Genomic DNA, 16,555 nt, shown 5'->3' with positions numbered 1-16,555 from the left:
CTTTTTGAAAGAGAGAGAGAGAGAAAGTGAGTGAGCGGGAGAGGGGCAGAGAGAGGGAGATACAGAATCTGAAGCTGGTTCGAGGCTCCAAGCCATCAGCACAGAGCCTATCATGGGGCTTGAACTCACGAACCATGAGATCATAACCTGAACTGAAGTCAGATGTTTAACTGACTGAGCCACCCAGGCGCCCCTCTGTTTTTCTACTCTCCATGATGCTGGGCCTTTGGTCTGCTGTTTTGGATGAGTGAAAGAAGTTATTTGTAAAATGTCTCCTTGCTTAAGTTGTGGCCAGCAGGAGAGGGGAAAAAATGATCTTTAAAGTGAAATATCAACAGATTGGAAGTGTCTAATGTAAAATGTCATTCCGAGTGTGCAAGTCCTTCTGCAAAAGGGAGTGTGGGACTTGGTCAGACATCCGGATAGAACATATTAGAAATTGATTCCTGGGGAAGTTGAGTTTGTCACCTAAACTTGGCATTTTCTCCCATGGGCTCAGGAGAAGGTCCCAGCACTGGGCAGTAGGGAGGCCTCAAGCAATAGAAAGGTTGCTGGTCATAATGGATGCTTTCTTGGACTCGAAAGGAGAGTGGCCTTTCCTGAGGAGAACAAAGAAGCCAGCTTATAGGACAAGGAGCCATTCTCCTTCTAACTTCCCTCAGATCCCCCCCACCCCTGCACTTCAAACTTCCAGAAAATTTAGAGAAAACCTTAACTGCTATTTCCCTCCTGCTTCCAAAGAACCTAAGAGAGATTTGACCTTAATCTCTCCATTGTTCCATGCATCTAAATCTGAGTGATCTTAATCCAAGTCCTGAAGTGAGATATGCAGTGGGTCGTCATATAATGCACGTCAAAGGGAAATGGTAAGAAGTGGTAGAATATAGGCCACCAGGAAGGAGCACATTGGATTTTCCAGAGGCGGAGGAGAGGGGCACTATGATCGCCTGTCCTTTTGCCCTTTCCCTGCAGTGGCAAATCTAACGATTTTATCCAGCCTAGGAACAAATTACCTGTATCTCCTCTGTTTATTTTCCAACTCACGTAAGAAGGGAAGTAGAGGCTGGTTGGATGGGCAACATGTTCGTTTCACTCAACAAACATCCAAGTACCTTCTATATTCCAAATCCTGTGTGCCATCTGCTGTCTTGTGTGTTAGATCCTACAGGGAAATCATAGATGAACCTGTTCTCCAAGGTCCTGGGGCAGAATACGTACAGTAAAATATTAATAGATAGATAATATATTAATTTGGAGACTTCTCATCCCTACCAGGGTTCAGCAGCCAGAAAGAAGTCTGGGAATTGGGTTCTCTTTGCAGCTGTTAGGGATGGAGAAGAATGGCCGTGCAGCACCGCCTCCTGACCCCCTTCCCCTATCTTTCCTTTCTGCCCAAGCTACATCAATCAGAAATCTTTGGTTGTAAGCAACAGAAATCCAGCGTCAGCTGGATTAAGTGAAAAGGGAATTTATGGGTTTTGCAGGTGGAAAATTCCAGTGATGAGGCTGGGGCCAGAGGCTGACAGAGGAGGTCATCAGGCAGCCATATTACTTTTTCTTATTGTACTGCTTTAGTTCTGCTTTCCTATGTTTTGGCCTCATTCCCATGAAGTGGTGGGATGGCTCCTGCCCAGGAAGATTCATGTCCTCCCACAGCAAAGGAAACTTACCTTCTCCTGAGGCTCCAGCAAGTCTGGGGTTTGGATTAACACATTTATCCTTGAGCCAGTCACTGTGATTAGGGCCATTAAATTCTGCAGGGTTTTGTTTTTGTTTTTGTTTTTGTTTTTGTTTTTAGTCTACCTTAATTTTTTCACCGTTCTTTTGTCTTCTAGGCTACACAGCTTACTGCTATGCTATAAATAATGACTTAGAGACCACTTCCTGTGTGCCATCCATTGAGCCTGACACTTTATAATTTTCATTTTCAAAACATTTTAAAGTTTATTTATTTATTTTGAGAGAGACAGAATGTGAGTGAGGGAGGGGCAGAGAAACAGGGCGGGAGAGAGAATCCTAAGCAGGTCCCACCGCTGTCGGTGCAGAGCCCAACGAGGGGCTTGAACTCACAAAACCGTGAGCTCATGACCTGAGCCAAAATCAAGAGTCATACGCTCAACAGACTGAGGAGCCCCAAGCCTGACATTTTAAAGATATCTCCTTAAGTCTTCACAAGAACTTTAAGAGGTAGATGGTATTGTTTCCATTTTACAGGTGAGGAATCTGAAGCTCAGAGAGGGCAACTCAATTTCTATTTTCTGGGAAACAGTTCTGCTGGCACCAAAACTCTTGCTCATAACCATCACGATTCTGCCTTCTTCAGGAGGGTCAGGCCAGCTTGTTAACTCTCCTTGCTAGAAAGGATGAATGCACGTCCTATAATGAAGGGATAGCTGCAGAAAGGCAGCTCCGCTAAGCTTGTTCTGATCCCGAGGATATTCAATAAAGAGACAGACACAGAATGTGCTGGTAATTTCTGGGCCATGGCTATACTTAAGGATATTTTTAGCCCCTTTCAATTCATTTGATTCCTATTAAACTCTAAATGAATTAGTTTAGATTATGAAATTATTTTCTCAGCCTAACCCCGTCTCTCTGGGTGCACGTATTTTTTAATATCCCACACTCCAGTCCACCCGGGTTTGACATTTGGGCTCTGATTGCTTTCCGTGACGCAAGGATTTCAATCCCAGTGGATCCCAGCTTGTTGCCAAGGATTTACCTTTGGATTGCTAATGAATGCAGGAGGCCCTTTCTAGCATTTTTATGTTACTTGGAAAAATCATTCAATAGGTGAGAGAGAAGAAAAGATCTTCCTTTTGAAACATAACGTATCTTTTGATCATCTGTGAAAGAAGTTCCTTTCCTAGAAATCTCACCCCGGCCATCAGGATGGGAGCAACATGTGTCTGTTCATTTTAGAGTGAGCCCGCCAACCTTGGGCTCTGCTTTCAATTTTACAAACGTGAAAGTTAATGACTGTATGTACATGTGCGTGCATTTGTGTGTGTACTTAGATGCATAAAGGGAAAGGGCATTCCATGTACTATAACAAACCAGTGCATGTTTGAATCTATTTTTTTTCTTTCAGAAATTCTTGAGCAAGACTAGAGAAAGTATTCATAGTGTCAGAACTTGAAGCTGTATTTACTTTCCGTGGAAAAGTATTTCTGTGCTCTGTCAACAGGCTGCAGTTTCAGGAGCCTCTTATGCTCCCAGGAATCTGAAACACAGACAGGGGTGGAAAGGCAGCCTGTGCTCCTTTGTGACTCCACACTGGGCTTTTAAAATAGAAACCACCGTGAGTTTAATCAAATAGGAAATGCATACAAAACCCCGGTGTTCTTGGGTAAACTTCAGAATTATTTTACTCACCCTGGAGACCCGAAAAGGTCAGGGTCCCAAGCATGGTTACCAATCCCAACATTTCTTTGTGGTGTTCTGAATAACCGCACACAGTAAAAGAACCTTTAAAGCCACAATATGAAAAAGGCTTAGATGTACTTTGTCACCGAAGAAGAAAGGAGAATGGGATTGTGGGGATAAATGTGTGATATTGTTGGGGAATATGAACTTTTTGTAAATATTTAATGAAGTGTTTCTTTTTCTCCTGTGGGTTGTTAAATTAATGATGCATTTTATAATCCATGAGTTCTCAGCACAAACAAGGCATCCGGTTTTAAATGTATCCTCTTTGCATTAAGATTTCTTTTGTTTAGTTCCAGTATGCAGGGAAGTGTCCGTTAAGTACTGCTGTGTGTTCTTGGCAGGACTTCAGGGGGTTCAGCAAAGGAGCTGTGGTGGTGGGTGTGGGGAGTGGGTGGTGAAGTATGGTTTAAAGAGAAACTCAGCAGGCTAGAAATGTGTTAGTGAGATATTAGAGATAGGAGGTGATTAGCAGAAGACCCTGGAGCCAGGTCCAAGGTGAGAAGCGAGGCTGGGTTTGGGAGGGGAACCCGATGAGCAACTGGATTGCCTGCTAATCAAATCAGCTGGGCTATTAGAACATGTTTTGTTTTGTTTTTTAAATGTTTATTTATTTTTAAGAGAGAGAGAGAGCAGGGTGTGAGCAGGGGAGAGGCAGAGAGAGGGGGAGACACAGATTCCGAAGCAGCCTCCAGGCTTGAGCTGACAGCCCAGAGCCCGATGCGGGGCTTGAACCCATGAACTGCAAGTTCATGACCTGAGCTGAAGTCAGACACTTAACCAACTATGCCACTCAGGTGCTCCTTGTTTCATTTTACATTGAGGTGAAATTCACATAACATAACATATATAATAGAAAATTAGCCCTTTTAAAGTGGGCAATTCAGCGACAGTCTGTACATTCACAATGTTGTGCACCACCATCTCTACCAGTTCCCAAACATTTCTATCACTCTATTCTATTGGGGGTTTTAATGAAAGGCTAGAGAAGTTTGGGACGCATCTGGATTATGTAATTACATTATGTAAACCTTAAGGCACTGACTACACTCTCTTGTGTTTTTTGTCCTTAATGGTATTTGCCTGAGAATCTTGGTGTTAAACTGAGAATTTTTGTGTGATGGAAGTTGATGCACCAGAATCTGACATGTGCTTAGCGGCTGCATTTCTCAGAGAACCACAGCACACTTCTATCACACACCTTGTTCCCTCCCATCCGAAGGCACCCTCCATTCCCGATTCATTCCTGCATGCTCTAATCAGGAATCGATCGCCAATAATAGGACACAAGAGTGAAAAGGTGGGTAAGACAGGGCTCTGCTCTGTGGGAGAGACTTAGTTCTAGTTGGAGAGAGACGTTTTGCGGGAGGCACGTACAGGTGAAAGGAGGGGACTGGCAGGAAGAACACTTGGCCAAGTCCAAGACTTCTGAAGCCAGATGGCATCTGAGCTGAGAATTCAAAGAGGAGTAGAAGTCAACTGAGTGAAGGGGTGGCAGGGGAAGCTTCCACAAATGCCATGTGAAGAGGTAGTTAGATAACAGAGGGATAGCCAGAGGTGGGCAAAAGGTGCGTAAAGACCACTCCGCCACCCCCAACTCACAGCCAGTAAGCCAATGGACAATGGAAGTCAGATGCATGTTGTGTTCACAGATGGGAAAATTGAGACTCTGAGACATTATCCAACTCTCAGGTAGCAAAGATTGGATTTGGATCCACTTATCCTGGCTTGAAAACACTAGGTATCTCCACTGAACCATGGTCAAGAGGAGGACACAGAGTCTAGAGATATTTAGAAAGTAGAATTTTTTAGGTCCCCTTTGAAAGTCTGTTTCATGCATGGGGCAAAGCAGAGGATGACGATGCAAATGGCTGGTGGGCTTTCTGTTTCTTCTCGTCTGTTGTCCTTTCCTCTCTCCCTCTACTCTTCCACTCTCAGTATTTAAGAACATCCTCATGAGGAAGTCCTTAACTATCATATGTCTTAAATGCTAAGGTGTGTAAAATATGTCCAATAAGATTCCAAAGTCCCAGAATCAGAGGGCAGCTCTGGGTTGTGAACAGAATGGACACCACGTGTTTTACCTCCTGCTTCTTTCAAGCCTAACCCCCACCCACCCACGTCCCACTGCTCATCCTCACCCTCAAGCCTGGTGCAGGATTGGTATTTGGCAAGTGCTGGAAAGACTGAAAAAGGGAGGCATTCAACAGATGCAGAAGGAGCTCTCCTGGGCAGAGAGTTGGAATCAGCAGGTATTTTTACCACCGCTCCTTGACCTCCTCTAGATCCTCCTTCTGTGTCCGTGGGCAGCCCTTTTACAGTTCATGAACACACCACATGTCCTTTTAGAATCGTCTGGCGATATCCTGCATTCCCTGTGTGGCAGGCAGAATAGCCTCTCAAACATCCAACCCCGAATCCCTAGAACCCACGAACATGTTATATTTCATGACACCAGAGGCTTTGCAGATGTAATTAAAGTTACAGAGCTCAGGATAGTGGGTCCTGGGTTACCTGGGTGGCATGGTCTCATCACATGAATCCTTAAAAGCAGAGAACTTTCTCTGACAGGAGTCAGACGGATGTCACACAAGTCTGAGAGATTCAATGTTTGAGAGGTACCTGACCCACCAGTGCTGGAGGGATCCTATGGAAAGCATGGAAGGGATGGGGAAAGCCTCTGGGAGTAAAGACCACTCCCCTGCCAGTAAGAAAATGGAACCTCCATTCTACAATCGCACCCAACAACCTGAATACACCTGGAAGCAGATTCTGTTACCTGGAACACAATCCTTTGACATCTTGATTTCAGCTTCCTGAGGCTGTAGCCAAGGACCCAGGTGTCTCCCTGGACTTGTGACCTATGGAAACTGTGCCATAACAAATAAGTGTTGTTTTAAGCCACCAGGCTTGTGGTAATCTGTAATGCAGGAATAGTAAACAAATACACACTTTGTCAAGTGGTCTAGAGCAAGCAGTTCTCAAAGTGTGGCTCCTGAAGGTCCCTGAGACCCTTTCAGGGAGTCTGTGAGGTAAAAACTATTTTCATAATAACACTAAGATGTTATGTGCCTTTTCCCGTGTGCTGAACATTTGTACCGATGCTTCAAAAGCGATGGTGGGCACAGTGCCGGAGTCTCAGCTCCTGTGAAGAGGTGGCACCACACTTAAGCAGAGGCCATTTTCTTTTTCTGTCACATCCTTGCAGGAAAGAACATGCACTTTCACTTAAGGATGTTCTTGATGGAGCAGGAAAATTAGCAGTCTGATTAAGTCTTGTCCCTCAAGTCCATGTCTTTTTTATACACTGGGTGACAGCACAAAGTACTCACACAGCAGCTTTCTGTGGTCCAACCGAAGACGCTTGCCTCAAGGGCGCATGCACCTGCCTTCGTGTTGTGCCCTCAACGGGCTGCTCCCCCACCCCCATAACACCATTTTTACTTGGAAAACAAAAAGACTGACATAAACTAGAGTTACTCAGATGTGGGTATTTGGGAGATACTTTCTAAAAAATGAAGGAAATGCATCTGTCATTTCAACAAAAACAACTGACAGTGTTTGTTGCCAGTGAAAACATTTGAGCTTTCTAGCAAAGACTGGAATTTTGGAAAACCTGAGTCTGCCGCTATAATTTGACAGATTCTCAATACTTTGCCTGAGGAGATAGGCAGTGTTATTATACAACAAAAGCATGTGATTTTTTTGATATTTCAAAATAAAGTATGTAAGCATTTGGAACATCTAAATAAATGAGCGGGTCAATATTTCCCAAGTGATCAGTGCACGATGTTACAAAGTTGTGCATGGGCACAAGCACGTTGAAAATGCCAGGAAGGGTTTATTGATAGGGTTTCATATTCCACATTGCAACTAACCTTTAAGAAACTACCACTTGTTGAGATTTGGTGTGGTGAGAAGAATTAGCACACTTACCTGAGAAGGCCGAAAATACTCCTCCCCTTACCAATTACATAGCCCTGCAAGGCTAGATTTTCCTTGTACTTCAACCAAAAACATCATTACACAGCAGGGTGAATGCAGAAGCAGATATGAGAATCCAGCTGGCATTTATTAAGCAAGATGTACAATGCTGCTTGCCTCGCTATTTTTTGTTTTTGAAAATTAATTAATTCGTTCATTCATTCATAATCTCTACACCCAACATAGGGCTCAAACCCACCTTCCTGAGATCAAGAGTTGCATGTTATTCTGAATGAGCCAACAGGTGCCCTGAAAATATAGTTTTTCAGGTTATTTTATTTTGAAACATAGTTAAATTTTTTTAATTGTTATTTTATTTTATTTTTTTGAAATGTTTTTTATTTATTTCTGAGAGAGACAGTGTGATCAGGGGAGGGTCAGAGAGAGAGAGGGAGACACAGAATCTGAAACAGGCTCCAGGCTCTGAGCTAGCTGTCAGCACAGAGCCCGACGGGAGGCTCGAACCCACGAACCATAAGATCATGACCTGAGCTGAAATCGGACGCTTAACCAACTGAGCCACCCAGGTGCCCCTGTTATTTTATTTTTAAGAGAGAGAGAAACAGAGCCTAAGCAGGGGAGTGGCAGGGAGAAAGGGAGATACAGAATCCCAAGGAGGATCCAGGCACTGAGCTGTCAGCACAATGCCAGATGTGTGGCTCGAATTCGTGAACTACGAGATCATGACCTGAGCTGAAGTTGGATGCTTAACCAACTGAGCCACCCGGATGCCCTGAAATACAGTTTTTAAAATAAAAAATATTTTATGTTAATGTGTAATGGGCTTATTAGGGCTATGTAAATGGATTAATACATATATTTTAAGTTTCAGTTTCAAATTGCAGCAAGTATCGATAGATATAAACCACAGAAATAAAATATCTGTGGGGTCCCCAGGAATTTTTGGAGTGTATGTTGTCTACTGAGGCCCGGTGGAGGGCAGACCACACATGGATATAACTCAGTGGTTCCACTCATCCTCCAACCCAATTTTAAGCCCAGAGATATTTTTCCTTTGACTCTTACAGTTTGGCCCTTGTAGTATTTAAAACAATTGTTGAATTCCGAATGCATTTGCCATATTTACAAATTGCTAAGTTTTATGTGAAATATCACATTTTCCAATTTTTTTGAGAGCCTGATGGACTGGCTGCGTTGGGTTCACACTTGTGCCAGGGCCCTGGCGCTACGCCCTTTTGTGGACACGTGCTTTCCAGTTTCTCTCCATCCTCACCACATTCTTCTCTTTATGTCCCTTGCTTTAACGTGTTCCTCCTCAGTCACCCACCTGGCTTACTCAGCTCCTGGGAGCATTTGTGTTTGTAATGTCTGATCCACATGGTCTCCTTGGTGGCAGGAAGTTGGAAAGGCCTGGTTGTATCCTGAGTCTCTTCCACTGCTCCCGGGGAGATGTTATATCAAAAGGTGCCAAGAGCCCACATCAAGAAGCTGGGATACCAGATGACCCAGAGAAATTTCTGAAATGGAGGCAAAGGTCAAGTTTTAAGCCCCATTCTCTCAAATGTCCTAAGTATCTACTGCTTAATATGGCAAGTGGATAGTTATGGTGCCTGAAGGTAGCTGAAATTGGGATTAGGAAATGCGCTCGGGAGCCATGGGGCACATGGGTGGCTCAGTTGGTTAAGCATTTGACTCAATTTTGGCTCAGGTTATGATCTCATGGTTCATGAGATCTCTGTGTCTCAATTTTCTCATCTGCAAAATAAGACTAGTAAGATTATCTACCTCATAGGGCTTTTGGGAAAATTAAATGAGACAGTATGTAGCAAGCACTCGGGCTGGGACCTGGCACCAGTAAGCCTTCAATAATTGTTAGCTACTATTTCGATTCTTCTTTTGAGCTGGGCTTCAGTCTGGCTAAAAGTCAAGTAAGCTGCCATAGGTTCTGTCAGGCAAATTAGACTCTGTCCTTGTTACCCTATCCACAGATCCCAGGGATCCTGACATGCATGTAATAGACCCCAACAGATATTTGAAAGTGACATGGTGCAACATTTTGATGAAGAGCCATACCCACTTATTTCACCTGTTAAATCTACAATAGATTTGAGATCAATCATGAGGCACATTAACAAGTCCATTCATTCATTCATTCAATTAGTCATCTCCTTATTCACTAAATATCTTTGCATTGCTTATTACTATGTTCTAGGCACATCGACGTGGAAGTGCATGTCCTAGTTTGGGTTGGAAACCACCATCAGATAATTCTGTGCAATAGGGCCTTAATATTTTAATTCCTTGTTTGTTAAAAACAATGATCCATATGTTTCTATGGGACTGTGAAAGAGCTAGTCCTAATCTGAGGGTGTGTCATCTATATGAAATCTATCACTGTTAGCAAATTGCCTTGAAAAGAGAAACGAGACTATAACTCTTAGAAAAAATTCTGTAAGTACTCAATTTATTCATAAAACAATACAGTTTAAATATTTATGATTTTTTCAGTCATACATATTTTACCATCATTCCCAAAATGTTGTGCATTTGGTTGACATGTATTTGCAAGGTTAAGATCTATAATTATAACACTGGAGATCATACAAGGCATTTGATTCGCTTACTAATACTTCCTCCCGCAACCAACAACAAACAGATTTATTTTGCCTCGTGATTTACATCCCCATCTCTCTGACTAAAAATAAGTTCCTCCTTGTGCCTTTTATACCTGCAAAACACTTGTCCATTTCTCCATGAGAACATTATACAAGTGAAACATTTGTTTTGGTTCAAGACTGGCCAGTTTCTATCACAATAAAACACACCTCCATGCAGAACAATGATTCTAGGCATTTCTGCTGATAGAATTTGCTCTCAGGAGTGATAAAAAGAGGCAATCAGAAGCCCCACACTAAGCTAACAGATAAACTCAGTGGACCAGGTTTCTGGGAAGCCATACTGCATGGCCATTGATCGTGGACAAGTTTCCATTGTTGTGATCCCACTGAAGACTCTTTGAGGTCACTCCTAGGGACTGACACACAAATGGAACCATTCCTGTTGAGGTTGTGTGATGCCTCCTTTGAGGGGCAGGAGCTGGCAAGGAAGAACATTTCCTTGTCTGTTTAAGGAAGAGGTGAGACTATAAAGCAGTGAGACTGATTTGGGGTATGCAGCTTCTGGAATCAGTTTCATTACTTTCTATTCTCACCTCAGAGACAGGCGGGACTTTTGTGCTACTGGCAGGGGAGAAGTGCCCTTTGAAAGCAGACTAGGTGCTTCCCTGTTTCAGATGGTCTCTAGGATGACACCCCAAAGTCTAGAACCTCAGCACTCTTAAGTGTGGACTGCAATGGCATCATCTAGGACCTTGTTAGAGACGCAGAATCTTGGGTCCTGCAGACCTGGTTAACAAGATCCTCAGGTAGTTTGTGTGTGCAGTCAAGTCTGAGAGGTGCTGGGCCGGGTACCCCAGACCCACTTCTAGAAGTCTATGTGTAGGTGGATGAACCTTTTCTTCAGTAAAGAGACCGTTTTTAGCAGGGAGGGATTAGAGATAACAATTGCGAAAACAGTGTGGTTTGTTTGTTTGTTTTTATTTTAAACATGCAAAATACAGTCCATGCATCTTGCCATTTTGAAAAGTCTCTCATCCTGTAGCAGATAAAACCAAATATGTTTTGGCTATCGACATCCAGTATATGTTTCAAAATGCTTTACAGTGTAAAGATAATAAGAAATTTAGCAAAATTTCAACAAACCTGTATAAAAAACAGATACAGATAACATTTTATTTCAAGGCGACATGCTGTAATGTAAAGAGTAAGTTATAATTATTTGTGTTTCCTTGTAAAAAGTCTTTAACAATGTAAGAGCTTAACAGATCCAGGCCTCAGGGCTACACATGCAAAAAAAATTGTCAGTTAGTTAAAAATCACCAAAACGTGCTATTTTTTTTAAATGTGTATGTGTGTGTGTCTTTTTAAGTACAGGAGTAGTAGAAGTATTAAATAGTAGCAGGAATAATATTTCACAACTCTGTAAAAGTGTGCGGAGTTCATGGTGCTAGTGTCCTGGAAGACTCATACACTTCTGATGAACATTTTGGCTTAATCCCTTTGCCATTGTAATAGTCCACGACTTGATTTGGGACTTCGGCCAACACGCTCTTTGCCAGGGCAGCTGGAGATGCCTGCAGGGAAGAAGACATCACCGTGACTTTGGCACCTGACCAAAGGAACCTGATCCAGAACCAGCCTAAAAGACTGCAATCTTGTTCTGAACAGCTACCCTCTCTCTCCCCCATTCATTCATTCATTCATCATTCAATTGATATTTGTTGACCATCTACTCCAAGCAAAACCGTTGTAGAGTGTTAGAAAATGAACCTTTAATTGTCATAATTATATTTTTCATGCCTGTCTCAAAATATAGAGCTATCCACATCTGAAGACGGGTGGAATTTGGACGGCAGAATGAATTGCCTTTAAGTTTTGTTCCCAAGTTGCATTCAATTCCAGGAATGATGCCAGGGTTTATAAGAGTTTGCGGTTCTTGCCATTAAAGGAGCTGTAATCATGACAGGGGAGTGTGGTGTGACCACAATGAACACTACTGTGAGCTTGAATGCGGTACCTGTTGTGGAACAACAGCAGCACATTACATGGGAGCTTCATAGAAATGTACAGTGTTAGACCCAACCCAGAGCTACTGAATTGTAATCTGCATTTTAACTTAAGTGCCACAAGGGTGATTCCTATGCATACTGCAATTTGGGAAGCACTGCTCTAGAGTCACTAATGCTCTGGGAACAGAGCACAGAAAACGAAAAGACTAAGTCATATTAGAGGAAGTCACAGCAGGCTTCCAAGAAGAGGTGGTATTTAAGTTAGGCATGTTTTAAAATGTAGAGAAGAAGGGGAATGATATTTGATCATTCTAGGGACAGGAGTCATCTGATGGGGCTGAAGGGAGTGTGTGTGTGTGTGTGTGTGTGTGTGTGTGTGTGTGTGTATGTCTGTGTTGGGAGATATAGAACTGTTAGAGGATTCAGTTGGAAAATAAGCTTGAGGGCAGGTGATGGAGGGTCTTGAATACAACTGATTAATGTAGTCTTATTCTATCAGCATTATGGTCCCACTGTATGATTTGGGTCAGAGGAAGATGGGGGTCGTTATTTGCATGGACTCTGGAGTCATACATAGCTGGCTCTGACCTCTGGCTCTGGCATTTGGTACTAACTTTCTAACCTCAGGGCAAGTAAAATTGTCGAAGCCTCATTATTAGCTATTATTGAAGTTGAAAACTGGAAGCCGAGGGACCAGTTAACAAGTGTTTGAGATTCCTCAGCAAGGGAAAGAAAGAGGGCTCGACTACATGCCGAATGACCTGGTTTCTTGCTTTTTCCTTCCTCTGTGGCTTGCCGCTCAGCCATTCAACTTGGCTAAGTCCCCGTGTTCTCAGAGACAAACTAGCAACTAGAGATTGGTTTTTATCTCATACAGTTTTGAGGAGGCTCAAAATAGAGACACATATCTTAAAAACAACCTTCTGAAAACATGATGGGGAGTTTTTCTAAAGTGACCTCTCACATTTCGAAGATGTCTTAGCATGTTGGGCACTTGACATCCGTGAATGTTTTAGTTTATTAATGTCTTCTCAGGGTTGTGTGTTAGAGCATGGTCCACATGTGCACTGGGGTAGCTATGAAAGTCATTCCTACTCTTTACTCTCTGGCCACATCTCATAGAGTAAACCAAATACTTAATATCCCAGCCTCCCTTGCATTTAGGGATGGCCACATGCCCCAGTTTTGTCTTTTGAGACATAAGGATGTTTCTTAGAAAGCTTTTCTTTATTGATTAGAGGGAACAGACATGGTTGGCTCAGTTTCCCTTTTCTCTTTTTTTCTTTGGACTAGAATGTAATTCCTGGAGCTATGGTTAACTGTTTTATCATCATGAGACAGCAGCAAGAGGAATCACCAAGTACTTGCCCTGATACTATCAAATCAGTGAAAAAAAGATGTCGGCAGCAGCCGGTCCTTAACTTCTTGATACATAAGAACAATGTATTTGTATTTATATAATCCAGAGTTTCTCAATTTGGCACTATTGTCATTTTGGGCCAGATAATTCTTGGTGTGGGGAACTGTCCTGTGCCATGTGGGATGTTTACCAGCACCCCTGGCCTCTAATCACTACATGCAAGTAGCACCCCAAAACTATCACCATCATAAATGTCTCCAGACGTTGGCAAAGTTGTCCCTGGTTAAGAACCACTTGTGCAGTCCCCTGTAAGATGAATCTGCTGTTATTTGAAGACAAAGATATTCCGAAATAGTGCTGCCAAATGGAATTCAGTACGATGATGGAAATATTCTATTTCTGCACTGTCCAGTATGGTAGTCACTAGATGCATGTGATTATCCAGCCCTTGAAATGTGGGTGGTGTGACTGAAAGCCGAATTTTAAATTTTATTTCATTTTAATTAATTTAAATTTAAACGGCCACATGTAGCTATTTGTCACTGTATTAGCAGTTTCTTTTCTCAAAAATTTTTTTAAAGTTTATTCATTCACTGAGAGAGAGAGAGAGAGAGAGAGAGAAAGAGAGACAGAGAGAAAGCATGAGTGGGGGAGGGGCAGAGGGAGGGAGAGAGAGAGACTCCCAAGCAGGTTTTACACTGTCAGTGCAGAGCCTGACATGGGGCTCGAACCCATGAACCTTTGGCTCATGACCTGAGCCAAAGTCAGACGCTTAGCCGAACGAGCCACCCAGGCACCCCTACACAGCACAGTTCCTAAATTACTCTCCCATTCCTTTGCATATCTGGGCTTATGGCTCTGGTGAGCAATTAGGCCTTGAGCACATTATCTGGTTGGGGAAAAGGCCAAAAATGTGAACACAGCTGGTGTTTGCAGCTATATTTATTAACTACCCACGAGGACCAGGTACTGTGCTAAGCTTTATATAGGCATCACCTTCATTGTCATCTGCCTCGTTTTACAGATGAAAGTCTCTCGCACAGAAAGGTTAAATAACTTGCCCAGAGCCACACAGCTCAGAGTCTGTGCCTTGTCCACTTCAAAGCTTTGAGTTATTATGCAATGAGAGGGAATATGAAATGATACCAGCTCACCTTCCATTTTATTTACTGTGTATTGAATTCAGAGTAGATTTGTTTGGATAATGATATGGTTTTCAAACTTGAATCTGAAAACCATGAAGATAAGCTGGGTGATATGCTCCTGGAGTTGTTTTTGTCACCCACAGAGCATCTGGAGACGGGGCAGCAGACATGCGCGAGCAGCACCCCTCCCTCACCCTGATCAGGGCGCTTCCCTTCTTGCTGACGACGCCCTCAACTTCCTACCCACTAAGGTGCTGTCCTTCCTCTTATCAGCTCAAGCTGTGAGGCTTTCCTCTCTGCTGCCTCTGAAGTCCTATAGCAACATTTGAGCTCTTTCCAATCACCCACAGGTTGCTTAGCATGGGAGTTTTCTGTGGACACCTGTGTCCCAACTCTATAATTCTCCAGCAAATTCCTCAAGGACCTGTGGCTTTATCATCTCACTGTGGTCCTAGTCTAGCACATGCTGTGCCCACAGAAGGTACTCGATGATTCTTTGAGGAATATGAGGAGGCTGGGGGAGAGGCGAGAACTTGCATGGCTCTGTGGCATTGCTATAGCACGCAGGTGTGTGTGTGTGTATGTGTGTGTGCACATGTGTGTGCATGCAGGGACAGAAAAAGGGTGGTTTGGGGAAGTGCATGAATCTCCTAGGCGGTGAGGTCTTTTGACCCCTCTTCACTCACACAAAGTGGTGGTCAGTTATGTGGCTACTTCTACCTGGCTGACAAAATGGGGCAGGACATGAGACTCTGCGAGGACAAGCCCCTCTCCCCACCTTGGGCATTAGGTGGTAAGTCGCTTCTCTAATGAACAAATTGCAGCACACTTAGCTTGCTCTAGCACATCCCTCCACCTAGCAGATACCACTCCTTGCTGTCCCCATGCAGACGGCCTGAGGGCTTGGTGAGCCTCTTTTATTTAGTAAGCCTCTTTCATTTGGAAGCACCCTCCCCAGGCAAAACACCGTCTTGTCTTCCGCAGCTAGCCCTCACCTACGCTATTGCCTGTGTGCTTTTTGGGGGCTTGGTGTTACTTGGAGCTCCCTCTGTACTCACCGCTGTAACCTGGGATTGATTTTAGGCTCCTTTAATGATTCTAATTACACACAGTTCTCCTTAAAAGGAGAATGGCAATTGTGTGGCAGTAAGGAGCCCTGGAGTGTGCAGCCATCTGTCTAAGTAGTCCCGGCAGGCCAAGAGATGTAGGGTTCAGTGGAAGCTGCTGGGCTTGTGATTTTTCTGAATGTTTTCTTTAAATCCTGTCCCCAAAAGGTGGTAAGCAGCAATCTGTGAAAAGCATATGCCAAAGGCTCTGACGCCGTCCCTGGGACTTGTTGAAAATAAACAGTGACCTATCCATCCTACTTCCACACTTGCCTTACCCAGTGTAGCTGGGGTCCCAGTGTGAGCCCAGACTGGGATTCAGATGTTTCTGGATGTATCCGATAAAATGACTAGGAGAGCAAAAGGGTTTCATCTGAATGAGGGTTTTGTCTTGAAGAGAAAGGCTTTTCCAAAAATGTCAGAAGGAAAAGCTCAAAGTGGATGGCAGAGTGCCTGACCCTTAACAACTGACTTCAGGCCTGAGGACGGAGGGGCTGGAGAGGAAGCCAAAGACATTTCCAGCAGGGTGACGGGAAGTGTAGGCATTGGTGGTCTGCATTAGTGGTCCAGGTGACAGAGGGCTCTCTGTAGCATGGAGAGGAGGGGGTTCTTGTCATTTCCAAGGGGACTTCTGGGGATCTTCAGGGCACCAGGATTCTGATCCCCTCCTGCTGGGGCAGTTCAGGTTCAGTTAGCAGCCCCGGAAGCAATATTTGCTGGCACCACACGCAGAGGGGAGGGCAAGGCCTCCGTGGCTACAGGGGCTGGGGGTGCTCTGCTTGTGAGCGGCCCAAACAAGGGGCATGGGACCAAAGAACACGGAGGACTGTCTGTGACAACACCTGTGATGCCCAGATACAGCCGGAGGAGGCTCTGAAGAACCCCTCAGAGCCACTACCAGCACAGAGAGAACTTTTGTGTATCTCAGAGAAGGTGTCACTCTGGG

At 43.8% G+C, this 16,555-nt stretch overlaps 1 protein-coding gene across 1 annotated transcript in view; it reads right to left on the bottom strand.

The window, feature by feature from the left end:
- Window positions 1–9,882: 9,882 nt before the first annotated feature.
- Window positions 9,883–16,555, bottom strand: part of CPNE4 (copine 4) — a 476,281-nt gene continuing 469,608 nt past the window's right edge. Inside the window, exon 16 of the mRNA XM_039242236.1 lies at window positions 9,883–11,563. Within this exon, the coding sequence (XP_039098167.1) occupies window positions 11,429–11,563 (135 nt within the window). The 3' untranslated portion in view covers window positions 9,883–11,428. The remainder of the gene's footprint in view (window positions 11,564–16,555) is intronic.

Source organism: Hyaena hyaena, unplaced genomic scaffold (assembly GCF_003009895.1).
Source record: "Hyaena hyaena isolate Hyena2069 unplaced genomic scaffold, ASM300989v1 scaffold_210, whole genome shotgun sequence".
Taxonomy (NCBI): domain Eukaryota; kingdom Metazoa; phylum Chordata; class Mammalia; order Carnivora; family Hyaenidae; genus Hyaena; species Hyaena hyaena.
Note: the sequence above shows the minus strand (reverse complement) of the source record. Positions and strands in the feature narration are given on the sequence as shown.